This window comes from Salvelinus alpinus, chromosome 6 (genome assembly GCF_045679555.1).
Source record: "Salvelinus alpinus chromosome 6, SLU_Salpinus.1, whole genome shotgun sequence".
NCBI classification, from domain to species: Eukaryota; Metazoa; Chordata; class Actinopteri; order Salmoniformes; family Salmonidae; genus Salvelinus; species Salvelinus alpinus.
In genome coordinates, this window is record NC_092091.1 from 41,900,305 (window position 1) to 41,915,789 (window position 15,485).

The following is a 15,485-nucleotide window of genomic DNA, read 5'->3' on the forward strand; positions in this document are numbered from 1 at the left end:
CAGTAATAGAACACTTTAACACCGACGTAATTAGCCAGTTCACCCGTGATACAAGACAGTATTCGACGTCCATCCATGTCTGAGAACGTCGTGAGATGACGTGAAAACCGGCCACTAGGGGCAACAATGAGCAATGTTACCTTCAAGTTGGTTTTGGTTTTGCTAGGATGTTGAGGATAGGGAATACGGTTGGGCATCAGTATCTACCTTTGATTCCAAAGGTTGCAAATTCAAATCCAGCAATAGAAAGTTATTTTAATATTTTAAGCCCATCTCACTCCTTATCAATTCGGAGGTTATGCCTAACCTTGAACATTTTGAGTTATTGCCTAGAATTAAACATTTAGAAATACGTATATTTTTGATGTTTGAGAAACATGGATGAACGTCTAATTCTGACGTGAGACTGTGAGAGCTGGTTGGACGTAATAGCCTACTTAAAAGCCTTCTTACATGGCTGATGTTGATAGCCTACTTTTCTAGAAGAGATTTATCTGTTCAGTGGCAGCAGCACCAGTGAAGCTCTAGCTAGGCAATTGGATGGGTTTCATATTAACAGATCATTTCTGTCATGATCCCCCTATCCCCAGTGAAAGTTGCACCCCTGTTTTTGTTACATCCCAGTAGGCATACGATGTGATAAAGACGTATTTTATCGGATGAAATCTGGTCGGGACGTCTTATAACCAGATTACAACCATATTATGATATATTTTTCAGTTAGTCTTTTTGACATTGGTTGATATCAGTTTTTTGGGTTGAAATCTGATTGAACTACTGACCAGTTATCTAAGTGCTAATCAATTAATAGACGCCAATCTATATAAACATGTGCATAGTGTTTGTTGGCAATCCACCCATTGCATGTAAAGACAATAAAACCATTACAATAATACAAATTGGAGTAATGTTCTTTTTTCAGCAGGGTTTGCATGATTCAGCTTAGCACACTTGGCAAACAACACCTGGCAGAGCACACCAAAGCGGTTTAGGGTCTTGTGGCATACTGTACCCAGTCAACACGCTGAACGCGGGCCTATTTTTTGGGAACTGTCGGGATCTCAATTTACTATTGAGAATAATACTACTAGAATGCACCAGGTGCAATTTTCGAAGTTTGGTTGTGCATTAGCAGTTTTTCTCTTGTTATGTCATACACTGACAGTGATTCAATTAGCCATGTCAGCTAACAATTTTTAGATTAGTAGTCGTGGTGGAATACCGACCGGGCACGTGCACAGGGGCCCTGACCTCCAGTGGCCCCCCCATTGATTTCGTTAGTCACTGTTACTCAATTAAGTACCTTACTGTGATTGTTTTCAATTAAAATAATTCAAAAATAAACAAATAACACTTCTTAGCAAAGAGCAATTCCTCAAGCAATAATTTTGCTAGGACTGTCTGGGAGTGGTCTGAGTGGGCAGGGGAAAACAAATAATTAGCTGTTATTGCAGAAAGGTTTGGAACTCTCTTTCTTATTGGTCTATGAACTACTTTACCGCATGGTGATGTCACCACGGAAGGCCAAAACTCCATCACTCCAAAACAGGATGACATTTTAGGCGGCCTTTTCAAACAGCTTTTACACTAAGATGGCATTATCATGTTCACAATTTCACAGTATTATTCTAACCTCATAGTGTGGAAATAAATAGTTTTTGACTGCACTGTACCTTTAAAACTGTAACATTCTCTACGCCCCACGGCAAAATGTGTAGAATTGCAGGAAATGTATTTTAAAACATGACATTTTCTCTCCACTGTCAAGAGGGGGGCCAGTAAAATGTTTTGTAGCGAGGTGGGGGGCCTGTCATGCCAAATAATGTCCCCCGGCCAAATAGTGTCCCCCTCTACGTCACAATGGGATTGGATAAACTGTTCAGCGTCCGTTGTGGGATGACCTAATGATTAGAATTTTGGAGATCATTTCAGCCTAAATTACGTTCTTTTCATCATCGCTATGCAAACAAGGCTGATTTCCGCAACAATTTCACTGTTTAACAAGTTTTGTTGAGCTAACAAAATGAAAACATTAATTCGAACAACTTTTGGGTTCCTTGTTAACCTTACAACATGAAATCCATATCTTAAACATTGCTACGTTTCAGAAATGGCAAAGAATATGTGTAATCTTTTTGATATATTAAAGTTACTTACCTTACAGATCAGGAAGTCAGCTAATTTCCACTCCATTCATATGCAAATCCATTTGATTCATACATTGGCTTGTCTGGCTGTCATGTTTTTATTTTAACCTGTCCTTCCCTTATCTACACTGAAATACTATCATTTCAGTAGTCCTCTATTATGATCATTTTTTCCTGTCTGGCATAGCTCATTATTAGACCCTTGTGGTTGAATATATACAGTATGTATCTATTGTAGGTTCTAGGCTACAACAAGGAATAATGTGGAACAAATAAATACCATCAAAGGATACTTTACAACTTACAATAATGAACACCTTGTGAAACAGCTGTGAGAACCAACCTGGCAATATTTAAAATATTTAATACATAAACTTTGATTGTTTTTGGTGCAGTTATGTCATTAATATTTTTTCACAGATTTGCTGTGCACTCACATGGCAATCGTGGACTAAAATACTGAATTCTGCTGTGTGGAATATAGAGGAGGTGGTTGCTGTGTGGGTGGGAGGTTCTGCCTGTCACTTGTTCTCCACAGGCAGTCAGTCTCAGAAGGGGGACTTGAAGAGGGAGACTGCAAAGTCCAGGCACGGCTGCTCTCTTTGTTCTGAGTGTTTGCAGTGCTAGTGTTTTTAGTTCATTTGTGTATCTCACATTTTATGTGCCCAGTATGATAGTTTTCTTGCTCTTTCTTAGCAGATAATGACAACAACAGTAGCTGTAGATGATGTAATGAAAAGTTGGAGGGTGGTTGGTAATGGAGGACATCAGGTGGATTCACGTCTGGGTGTTGGGCAGAACCCCTAGGTCCTGGAGAACAGGAGCAGAGTTAAATGGAACAGGGTAGGAAACAGATACGTAAACAAGCAAACACACAGGTTACACTTTACTGTGAGAAAATGTGATGGATTAGTGCAGTGTTATAAATGGTAGATATGTACTTTTCAACACATTTGGAAGGTATAGCCTACCTCAAGCTGGTCCCCCCTCCGACTCAGAGCACAGAGAATCAGACTGATCCAAACTCACTGGTTCTGGTGGATGGGTTACCTCCTGGGGGGCTCGGACAGTCGATGGTCCTAAAGTCATTTGGAGAGGTACATTGAAGAGGTACATTTTTATAAGCTTAACATAACTACCATTTCTTGCTTTCTCAAATGTCAACCAAAGCTTAACATACTTTGTCTATTGGGCTTCACCGAAGTGTAGGGCGTCAGTGCTTCCAGTGGTCGACCGTCCCACTGCTCCAACTGTAGAACTGTAGGAAGACAAAGAGAAAAATATCAGTGTTAGGGAAACTAAAACTAGCTCCAGGTTATTTTGTGTGCAAATGCAAATAGTTTTTATCAAGATCTTTTATATTCACTTTAACAGATGGTGACCTCAGCTAGGAGAGAAAAAGCAGCAGTGTTTCCCAGGTGTCGCCTTCCTTTCGTCCTCCTTCCAAACCATTCATTCGCTCGGATGTCGTAGCACTTGGTCCCCTTCTTGATTCTGCTCCGGTAGCTCTCCTTTTGTTTCTCCTGCGCCTTGTCCATGTTCAGTCTCATCTTGATTGATGACAGGAATACATGCAATTATATGTCATGTTACAAATACATTTCTTACATATCTCTTGGAGGGCAAGAAAATAAATGAACAGCGGGCAATCATTTTAACCTGGTCAAAAACCGATCCCATATAGGTTCAATTATTTATTCCTATTTAACAATATGGACTTATATAAAGACAAATACATGGTAAAGAAAGTGTTATCTTTCCAGTCGTTTCAGCCCTCTGAAGCAGCAGGTAGTAGGCAGGTTGTCACTGTCGAAAACACCGTCCTTGGAGAGCAATTCTGAGGTAATAATTTTGCGCGGACTGAGCGAGCGTTTATGTGGTGAAATAGAACTAGAACTGCCCGCATCCTCCTTCCTTTGCAACCGCTATGAGGTAAAATAGAGCCAAGCAACCAGCATAGCAACGGACACTTTGGTTCATTATGTAATCCGGTCAGAATGTTGCAAGTTCTAGCAACAGCCCTAGCAACAGAAGGTAGAACTCATTGAATCCCATTGTGACTTAGAGGGGGACGTTATTTGGCATGACAGGCCTCCCAACCAAATCTCACTTAGGGTCCCCTAAAGGCTAGAACCGGCCCTGTCTGGCTGTTTAACTTTTTCAGGAGTAGGGCCATTTGAGGTTTTTATTCGGCAGGTGATGAAATACCAATTTCAAAAAATGAATGAATTTGATATATTTCACCTCCAAGTCATCGAATTTGCTAGGTCAATAAAAGCTCAAATCTGTGACAGTCTCTGAGGTCCTATAGTGATCAGAGATGGTCCCTAATTTAGAGTCTCTCCGATGCTATAAATGCTTTTGCTTTTACTACAGGCTATGGCAGTGTTTTTCGTAGTTGCAGTCCACCCAATTGCAAAGTGCACATTCACTTGCATAACATTTGTTCGAGGCTACCAGCATGTAAGATAAACATACACAATAAAACTGCAGGACAATGAAATAATGGTTGTTTAGTTAATGGTATCTGGTAGCTTGCTGTGTGTGTTTGCTTCTCATGGTAATCTTGCGTCTGTGTTAGCTAACTGCACTGTTTATTGTGCTGCACATTTTCTTCTGTTCCACTGAATGCTTGTTTGATGTTCTATTATGACTAACTCAATTTGTTTTGAGAATTTGACAAATAACACGTAGGCCTTCAGTATGTAATTTATTTCAATATCCTATTACAGTCCACCAGGATTTACAGAACCCAATTTTTAATCGCATGTATTTCCATCAATAATTATTGAAAAATTATTACACCTGAATTTTACATTAAATATTACCATTATATTTTCCCTTAAAACTTTTAGCAACTAACATAATGTGTGTAGTAATTGTATTTTTATTTCGGTAGCTAAATAAGGAGGTAGGCATATCAGCTCCAGCTAAAACTTGGATTGGAATCGGTTCTTCACACGGAGCAATTAGATCTCTGTGTGCAGGCAGCCTGCTTGTTCAAGTGCACCGGTCAAAACACCATACAACAGTTTGGACAGAGCGCCCAGTAGGCTACACAACAACAGTGCTGGAAAACAATGACAATTTCTCTAAACTTCGAAAAGATTTGACTGCTAAGTGGTAGTCCCTGTTCTCCTTCATTCTTGTTTTACTTTTGTACGTAAAGCGGTGGTTTGTTGGGGAGAAGAACGTCAAGGAAAATGTTTCTAGCTAGCTAACTTAGCTGGCTAATTTTAGCTAGCTAACGTTAGCCCACTGGCTAATCCTCCATGGACATAGTACGTTTTCAATTTTACCTGTTGTAGTCATTGGTTGTAGCTAGCTAGCTAACGTTTTGAAATGTTGATATCTGTTTAGTTAATGACAGTAAATGTGTATGTGTGTGTGAGAGAGAGAGATAAATATGGCTGGATGGAGAGAAAAACATTGATTCATTGATTTGGATTTATTAGTTTTGTGTGTAAATGAGCAAGCGAGAGAGAGAGAGAGAGAGGGAGATGGTTGGATCCTTATACTTTTGTGTATTTTGTATTTGATAATCTAATACATTTTGCCTGTCCCTGCTCCCCATCAACATTCATTCTAACGTTACAACTCTCAACTGCTTTTTTCAATTTCAATTCTTTTTTCCCCAGGGATCTTCTAGCTTGGATGTAAGATTGGAGGAGGGAACAAATGGGAGGAGGGAACAAATGGAAGGAGTACAGTAGTTATCCAGCCTGCTGACTAAGAAATGTAAATAGCCTATATTTTGCTGTCTATATCTCTCTGAATGTCAGCCTGACTACCAGATTGCTGAGGGGCAGCATAGTCAATGTCCTTGCTATGCTACGTCTGACTTAGTAAAGACCTTAGGTAATGGTTAATCATGATTTGTTTCTTTCCTTACAGTTCTTGAAACATGTCAATGACCTCATGCATGGCCTCTATAGCAGTACTTGGCCAAGTTACCAGTGACCTATTCCGCCATATCGCAGGGAAAGGAGAGAGCATAACCATCCCTCCTTAAATCCATAGTATTGACTAAGTTTAGTGTGCAAAATGTTGTTTTTTTTTATCTTCAATGTGTATTGATTCCTTCTAACTAGCTTTGTAAGAGCTAGGTTTGTACTAGCTATGCTGATGATCATTAATGTTTTTTCTCTGCATCAGGTCACAGACTGGATTCCTCAAGATACATGATATTCAGCTGCCCATGATTGCCTGATCTTACACTCTTAGCACCTTTCTTGCTATCAAGAACCTAAAAAGGTTCATCCGCTGTCCGCATAGGAGAACCCTTTTTGGTTCTGGGTAGAACTATGGGGACAGCCGAATAACCATTTTGGAACCATTTTTTCTAAGAGTGTAGTGTAACTAGATCCAATTGAAACAGCACCACTTTAAATAATATACGTTTGTAAAGCAAATAAAAAAGGATTTTAACTCGCCTTTTTTTTCCAGGTTCAAACCCATTCAACAGACACCTCCCTTGGTGAATCATTTCTCTCTTGCTCATTCTCCATGTCCCTCAAACACGTGTGCAGTTGCAGAGAAGAGGAAGAGATTTGACAAAAACAGTTTTCTAACAATGTTTGTTGCAGGAATGATATGACAGACAACTTTTTAAAAATATCTAATTTTATTGTCTCTTTATTGCCTCTTTACACTTACATTTTTGCATTTACTTTTCTTTTAAGACTGCCAAGCTGTCCTCAATTGGAGGAACCTCTGTCCGGGTCAATCTTCTCAGGATTATGGACGGTGCTGATTATAAAAATGTTGTTTGAATATTACCACATTTATTAGGATTAAGCAAAACTTTACCATTTAGAGATGAATTAAAAAAAAAAAAAACATTATCCAACTACTGTCTAATTTTGATATCCTCTTTCTTAAAATGTTTGAGATTGATGACCAATTAGTTAATGTCCCACTGTAATATAAGGGACAGAGGAGCAAACATGCCTTTGCTACCACTCGTGTGCTCCGTTGTAGTTGGTAAGTAAATCTGAGCAGTTGAGACATTTGACATAGACAATGAGACATTTTTAGTAGATTCTGACCATCAAATATATGTTAATGTTCTGTCGTGTCCTGCATGCCCACATTATGCCAATTGTTAATTTATTTTCTTCTCTTTTTATGCTTCCAGTATGTGTCATGAAAAGCCAGAAAACTCATTAGAATAATACCCAGCAGTGTGATTTGCAAGTGTTCATTTTTACATTTAAGTCATTCTGGACAAGCTAAATGACCGAAATGTAAAAATGATCACTTGCAAATCACACTGCTGGGTATTATTCTAATGAGTTTTCTGGCTTTTCATGACACATAGTCACAAAAAAGAAAAATATCACAGTCAAAGCAACTAGAACGTTTATGTAACCGTTACTGAGAATGTTGTTGTAGTTAAACAGGCTACTTGCAATTTTATTTTATTATTACAAAATACATTAATTGTACTTCAGGCCAATGAAATACAAATGACAAAATAGGGTATTGAAACTATTGAAATACCTTCATCAAATACATCCCAGCGGGCAAAACCTGGTTGAAAAGACATCAGTATGACTTCTTATTCTGGTCACAAACTAGTTGAAAAATGACTTTTTTATTTGCAACATAACAACATAGAGAATGTTGTTGTCGTTAAGGACACATTGGTCTTCAAGGCATTTTGTGTTTGTAACAAGATACCTTTTGATACATCTCTGGCTAGTGCAAAGTATGTTACTGCAATATTCACGGTAACTTACCACCAGCTTGCTGTTACTGTAATATCAGAGCAAAGACACAGTATAATATCGCAAAATTTGACTACTATACTGTAAGAAAGTAAATGCTACTGTAATCGTAATATTGCTATTTTACTTTAATACATGGGATTGGTGCAAGCAGGTTGGCTGCTAGGTATTTGTATATTACAGCATATTTATGAATATTGGGTGTTTTATATCAATTGTACTGCTACAGGCCTAAACAAAGGCTTCCAAACTGGCCGTGATTACAAGGCAAAGCTCACCAAATGGACTTGGCAAAATACTCAACCAGTAAAGATTTAAGACTTGCTGCCACACTGATCTGTCGCATTTACACATTAACCTGATTAGGCACTACTATCACATATCAGTTAAATTGGTACAGCATTCTCACTAACGGGTGAAACAAATATAGCTAGCCATTTACAAGGCACACCTCAAAATATGTTAACAAACAAATTACAGTAGCTAACTGTAATTGTTTTATTGAAAATGTACAGCAATTTGATGCAGTGTGGGAGAGAGGGTGATCTGGGTCTAATCTAGTGGGACATACAGTATGTCAATGTAATTTAAGACTGACTCAGTCATTCATCTGGTTTATCTTGATCTTTCTCTTCACCATCTGATATGCCATTCTGCTAAATTGGACCATCAAATCACATCTATCTCACAATCACAAGAATGTGTGCACTCACACAAATGTACAGTATTTGTGTAAACACACACAGACAGCTGCTGGCCAGATGACTTCATGCCACTAGCTATAGCTACATATCTTCCTACAACACCCACTGTCCAACATTTTATGGGTGAGGTGTTTAGGCAGTTTAGTGCCTACACACTCAACAGGGTCGTATTCATTAGAGCACACCATAGCAAAATGTTTTGCAATGGAAAGTGATAACACGCCTTTCTTAATGGACATGTTTAGGTAGTCTCATACTTAAAGGTCCAGTCCACTAACAGGCAGAAAGCCAGTTGGCACTAGAGAGACCTTTAGATCTCTAATCTGCAGTCAAACAGTGCCTCTGGAGAGCTGTGTGTGTGTCAGGAGTCAGGACAGACCTAGTTATTAATACGATTGATAACTGGGCCTTAGTTTCCCAACACCGGCCTTTAACATTTACAGTATGTTGGACACGTGTCATAATCCTCCAATACTGGGAAAGTCTCTTGGGATTATTAGGGGTCAACACAGGGTTTCCCAAACTCGGTCCTCTGGACTCCAATGGGTGGACGATTTGGTTATTGCCCTAGGACTAAACAGCTGATTGAAAGAATCAACTAATCATCAAGCGTTGACTATTTGAATCAGCTGTGTAGTGCTAGGGCAAAATCCAAAACGTGCACCCCTTGGGATCCCGAGGACCGAGTTTAGGAAACGCTGGGTTAACATCTCTCCTATCCTCCGCCATTCCCATTTGTCTAGGTTTGTAGGAGGCCTCTTTGGGGCTGATGAAGTAGAAAATCTCATGTTAAAACTGTACTGATTACTCAAAAACTATAATGTGCAATTTTAGTAATTGCACTGGCACTTGATGGGTGAATACAAATGGAAAGTACAAAGAAATTAGAAAATGTAAAAGTGTATAATTCAACCCCACACCGTCACAGTTACAAATCTGCCCACCAAAAAACTGTACCTTTGAGGTTTTACAACTGTATAACACAGACATACATTTAGAAACCCAAGAAAACTGACTCTGTCAGATTACATGACTAAGTAAGGAACAGAAATGACTTCATGCACATCTGTTCAACAGACTAATAACAGGTAATTTACAGCAGATCGCTACAGTACACAAACGATCCCCATGAAACCCTGACTCCAGTTACATGACAGACTAAGGATCAAACTGACTTCAGAATGACTTCATGCACACATCCCTCTGGGCAAACACTGGTTGAACAACGTTATTTCCACGTAATTTCAAAGAAATTACATTGAACCAATGTGGAATAGACGTCTGTGCCCAGTGGGACGTGTGTTCCCCTCCTTCCCCATCCCTTCTTTCCCTCTTCCCTCCTTCTCTCTGAATCTCAATGGCATACACCTTGAGTCCTCGCCTCCTTGTCAAAACCATTGGAGGGGACTTTCTCATCCAATGGGTTTTGAGATGGAGGCGAGGAGAGAGGACACGAGTATGCAATTGAGATTTTCTCTCCATCAACACTAACCTTGGTGTTCTCCCTGGTCCTTGTTCTGGGCTGGTGACATCACCAAGCAGCTGCAGACAGCACAATGGTGGGTTCCCTCCTGTTAAAGTAATTTATGAGGGAAAAAGAACAGAAAAAGGAAGGCAAAAATAAGATGGAAAAAACACAATAGACTCAGATTTTCCAGCTGAAGTAAGCATAATATCTATTTGGCAGTAGAGGTGGAGGGAGTCTGACTAAAGATAAATTGTCTGACCAGGAGAGAAAGGGCTCTGATGTGATGTCTGTTAACACACTTTACAACCTTGGCCTCTTAGAAATGGTACTATTGTCTCAAAGGGTTCGCAAAGATCACAATTCCTGCTCTTGAAGCAATTAGAGGATAAAAGAGAACTTCCAAAATATATTCGAAACTATTTTATCACATTTAACATTAATTCATCGCTATAGTCAGATGTTTCCGTTTTACATCAACATTATTGTGTCAACACAGAACACAGTCAATCTGAGTTTGTCAAACAGTATGTTAATGCATGTTCACCCTCTGGTGGTGAGAAGAGGACTCACACTTAAATGGTTGAGAAAACAACTGGTGTTATCATAAGAATAAAAAAAAATACTCCCAATCTATACTGTACAGATCGTAATACAACAAAAAAATATTATCAGTGTTGAGAGATAGATTATCAAGTTTATTGACATTTGGAGGATCTGCACACTGTTCCTCATCTCAGCGTATGTGCCAAGTCAAAGGGCTCTTTGCCAAGACTCTCATGCCTTCTCATACAGCTGCAACTGTATATGCATTCGTAAATCTAGGCCTTTCTTGAGTTGGGCTCTAGGATGGAACAACTGTTGAGCATCTGAGTGTATGGTTGTTTGTGGAGGAAAGGGGTTGAGTGTGTTTTTTTGTATGTGTGTGTGTGTGCATCCCACAACTGTTGCTAGGGAGTAAAGATGTTAAGGACAATATAGGATGAAACAACAATTGTTCGCTAAAATAATAATTGCTTGCCAAAATGTAATTTTTGGAACGGCAATACTGGTAAGTAGTAACAATCCTTTGCATAAACTACCTACGTTATTACAAATATGAATTGTTAAATGAGGGCGATGGAAATGCTTTTGGCGGCTGATCTGCTTCTATTCTGTGGGTGGCACTAGCTATGTGCTCTTTTCAAAGGATGGGTCCCGTGCTCTCGGGGGCCATGGGATCCGGGGTGGTCGGGGGTAGTCTGCCGGTCACTGGGAGTTTTAGCGGGTGGAATAGTGAGGACCAATTGGAGGTTTACTTAGTAGCAATGCACATAATGGTATATCATTTCTTCATAAAGTCATCCATGCCATCGTCGCTATCATCGCGCTGTTGTGCTAGTGAAGCCATATTTGTTCCAAAATAAGGTGGATGTGTTTAGATTAAACTAGTTGTTGAATTACAGTTTCTTAGTATTGACTACTGAAGCGACACGTATGAAAAGATGCAGAACAAAATCATACAAGTTGCTTACACGTGAATGTTGCGGTGCCACATCAAAATGCTTCCGTAGAGGGAACAGAAATTTGATTGAGATTGTTCTGTAGCAACGTGTGCATCTGACTCGAGTGGAGAGATCAATAAACTATATTTTTCACGACAGACAACTATATGGCTACTGAACCATATATTTATTGTCTCCTATTCCAACCTACCCAACCACCTGCATGTCCATCTCAGTGTAACAATAGATTTAATTTCAGTCCATATCAGACAAAGATTGGTGTTAGTAGGTATAGGCCTGTTGAACACTAGCCTTCTTGCTACATGTCATCATCCCACCCAACCACAAGAATGCCCATTTCAGAGGTGCAATAGAGTTCCACGTAGTTCAATAGTTTAGTCAAATCAAACTTTAATTTGCCACATGCGCCGAATACAACAAGTGTAGACTTAACCGTGAAATGCTTACTTACAAGTCCGTAACCAATAGTGCCATTCAAGAAGAAAATATTTACCAAGTAGGCTAAAATAAAAAGTAACACAATAAGAATAACGAGGCTATATACAGGGGGCACCGGTACCGAGTCAGTGTGCAGGGGTACAGGCTAGTTGAGGTAATCTGTACATGTAGGTGGGAACGATGTGACTATGCATAGGTAACAAACAAACAGCGCGTAGCAGCAGTGTACAGGGGGGGGGGGTCAATGTAAATTGTCCGGTGGCGATTTTTATGACTTGTTCAGCAGTCTTGTGGCTTGGGGGTAGAAGCTATTGAGGAGCCCTTCGGTCCTAGACTTGGCGCTCCAGTACCACTTGCTGTGCGGTAGCAGAGAAAACAGTCTATAACTTGGGTGACTGGATTCTGACAATTTTATGGGCTTTTCTCTGACACCGCCTATTATATAGGTCCTGGATGGCAGGAAGCTTGGCCCCAGTGATGTACTGGGCCGTTCGCACTACCCTTTGTAGCGCCTTACGGTCAGATGCCGAGCAGTTGCCATACCAGGCGGTGATGCAACCGGTCAGGATGCTCTCCATTGTGCAGCTGTAGAACCTTTTGAGGATCTGAGGACCCATGCCAAATCTTTTCAGCCTCCTGAGGGGAATAGATTTTGTCATGCCCTCAGTAGTCCAGTTCCATGTCAAGATCAGTCCAACTCAGACGGTCTCCACACATCTGAGTAGGTCTACCAGCCCATCCCTACTGAGGAACGTTGTCTCACCAGTCTGCTGACAGATCACCTCAAACCTGGGCGTCTCCTCGGCAGCCTTCTGCCCCACTACCACCACGTACGGGTATCCAAGCCGACTGGCGTCCTTCAGCCTCTTACCAATGGTCATCTGTGTCCGGTCATCCAGAACCACCTCACCTCTTAACCTAGGCAGAGCCTCCCCCAGAGTGAGGGCCAGCTCCTCAGCTAAACCAGTCACCTCATCCACCTTACTGCCCCTTTTAGGGGGAAGAACACAGACCTGATAGGGGGCAAGCAGCCCAGGCCAGCGGATAGCCTCCTCCGTGGACATCACCTCGATGGCAGCAGCGAGGATCCGGGTCACACCCAGCCCGAAGCAGCCCATCTCAGTGACAGCAGGCTTGTTCTGGGTGTTGTTAAAGGCGGCGTTGAATATGTGGGAGTACTTGGTGCCTAGGTAGAACGTATGGCCTACCTCTATGCCCTTAGACTCCACCAGCGTTCCCTCCTGGCACTGTGGGCAGTCTGTCCGGCCTGGTTCCATGGTCTCCACATTGGCAGAGAAGGAGCAGCTACCACAGACCAGTAGTCTGTCCTCTCCGATGTCTGCGGGGAGCTGGAACTCATGGGAGAGTTTACCTCTGATGTTCCCTGTATCAGCGTGGACCTGGACAATGCACAGGCCTAACCGAGAGAAAAGTCGGGTGTAAGCCTGACACACAGATTCATATGTGTGGTATGCAGCTTCTTCGCTCATGTCAAATGTGTACATGTCCTTCATGTAGAACTCCCGCCCGCGTAGAAGCCCAAACCGAGGCTTTGGCTCATCACGGAACTTGCGGGTGATCTGCATATACAAATGAAACACACATCAGTTTATTACCATTATAATATCAACCCAAGTGTATGAAGAGAAGAAAGAAGCCACACTCTGAATAAACTAATTAATCAGGCTTAATTGGGTGCCATACTGTATCCTATACCTGGTAGAGTAGCAGAGGCAGCTGTCTGTAGGACAGGGTTCCCTGAGAGGCCAGCAGTTCTGTCACAGCCTCCTCATGGGTGGGGCCCAGGCAGTATTCCGCCCCGTGGCGGTCCCTCAGGCGGAACAGCTCTTTCCCCATCAGGTCCCAGCGCTCACTGCGTCTCCACAGCTCTGCCGAACACAGGCTGGGCATGTCCAGCTTCTGCCCACCGATTCCCTGCATCTCCTGGTCGATCAGCCTCACCAGCTTCTCCATGGAGCGCACGGTGGCCGGGAGGTAGTAGTAGCAGCCAGGGTTGGAGGGGTGGATGAGACCTGCCTGCTGCATCAGTCTCTGGCTCTTGCAGGTCATATCCCCCTTAGCACGCTTCTCCTGGTCCACATCACGCAGGTTGGAGGGCTGGAAGAGACGGGAGACTAGGGGAAGGTGTGTGCTAGGTCGGGAGATGGAGTCAGTGGGGGTTGGCTTTGGGGCATGTCCAGCAGCACAGCTCAACTTGCTTTTACAGGGAGTGCTCATGGCTCTGGGTAGGCGGGGCAATACTCTCTGCCAAAGGCGATGCGTAAGCACTTCCATTGTAGCAGACTGGTGTCAATATCCTTGAATTAAGAAAAATACATATAATTGCTTGACAGATGTGACATTTCTCTTAAAAAGTACCTTTAGATGTTATGAGAAAATAAACCGAAGGTCAGCCAAGTTACATAGGGTGGGTATAATTTGCGGAACGTTCCAACAGGAATATGTTCCAAAAACGTCGTAAATAACAAGGTTGCCAACAAACAACGCATACAAAGTTGTATAGTGGCCGAATAAGATACCGAGTAGGGAGTGGGCTATTTCATTAAGTTTTCACTCACCACGTTTATTCCGAAAAATTTCTCTGGTAGCATATGGACAAACATTAATAATAAGCTACGGGTTGAGTTGATGCCTATTCGGCAGCTAGTTAACTAGGTGACTTGATCATGTTACTTTGTATGCATTGTTTGTTAGCAACCTTGTGCTTTACGAAGTTTTTGGAACAGATTCCTGTTGGAACGCACCACAAATTATACCCACCCAGTTACATCATGACACTTCTTTTGTTGGGCAATGCAATACCATAACAACATTACATCCTCCAATGGTAAAATATTTAACCATTGCCAGTACCAGGTTGCTAGCTAGATGCGTTCAAATAAAAGGGGAAACCACAAACCAGTAACGTTATCTTTGATTCAACCTTAACGTTAGCCAGGCAGGTGTAACAGTTGCTGTCTGTAAAGCTAGTTAACAGGCAATTTAGCTAGCTAAGCTCTCTACAGCAATTCGGGCAACTCACCTTGTGTAAGAAAGTGAAACGATGAGCTAGTATTTTGATTCAATGCTAGCCATGCTTCCTCTTATGAGAAATGTAGATCTCCCTGGATAACTATTCACAGTGTACTGCCACCTACTGTGCTGGAGTAGCTATCGTTAGCTAAAAATGTCCAATCAGGATCTTATCCGTTTCAATGGATGTTAAAATGTAAAAGGTTATGGGAGGAGTATGTTTCTATGGTAATATGAAATAAGAGACTGAAGCGAGCTTTCTTGCGCCTTTAAATGTGTAAACATAGCTAGCTAGCTTACTAACGAAGTAAAACAACACCGTATAAACACCACTATTTCGTCTGTACTTATGACGACGTAAGACCACCAAAATGTCCACCACCACAGCAAAACTAAAGAAACCCACTCTGAAATAGTGATTGGTCGTTCGCGAACGAGTAGGCTCTAAGAGCCGGCTCTTGCAG

At 41.5% G+C, this 15,485-nt stretch overlaps 1 protein-coding gene and 1 long non-coding RNA gene across 2 annotated transcripts; one reads left to right on the top strand and one right to left on the bottom strand.

Annotated features, from left to right (window-relative positions):
- The first annotated feature begins 5,096 nt into the window (after positions 1-5,096).
- LOC139577544 (uncharacterized) lies at positions 5,097-6,996 on the top strand. Its single transcript, XR_011675328.1, has 3 exons — positions 5,097-5,428; positions 5,786-5,885; positions 6,830-6,996. It is a non-coding gene; the product is annotated as an uncharacterized lncRNA (long non-coding RNA).
- A 4,922-nt stretch (positions 6,997-11,918) lies between these two features.
- Positions 11,919-15,131, bottom strand: LOC139577543 (probable proline--tRNA ligase, mitochondrial). The gene is made up of 3 exons (XM_071404592.1): positions 15,032-15,131; positions 13,705-14,306; positions 11,919-13,568 (listed from the first exon to the last, which is right to left on the bottom strand). The coding sequence occupies exons 2-3, from the start codon at positions 14,281-14,283 to the stop codon at positions 12,687-12,689; spliced, it is 1,461 nt and encodes a 486-aa protein (XP_071260693.1). The 5' UTR covers positions 14,284-14,306; positions 15,032-15,131; the 3' UTR covers positions 11,919-12,686.
- Between the last annotated feature and the right edge of the window lie 354 nt (positions 15,132-15,485).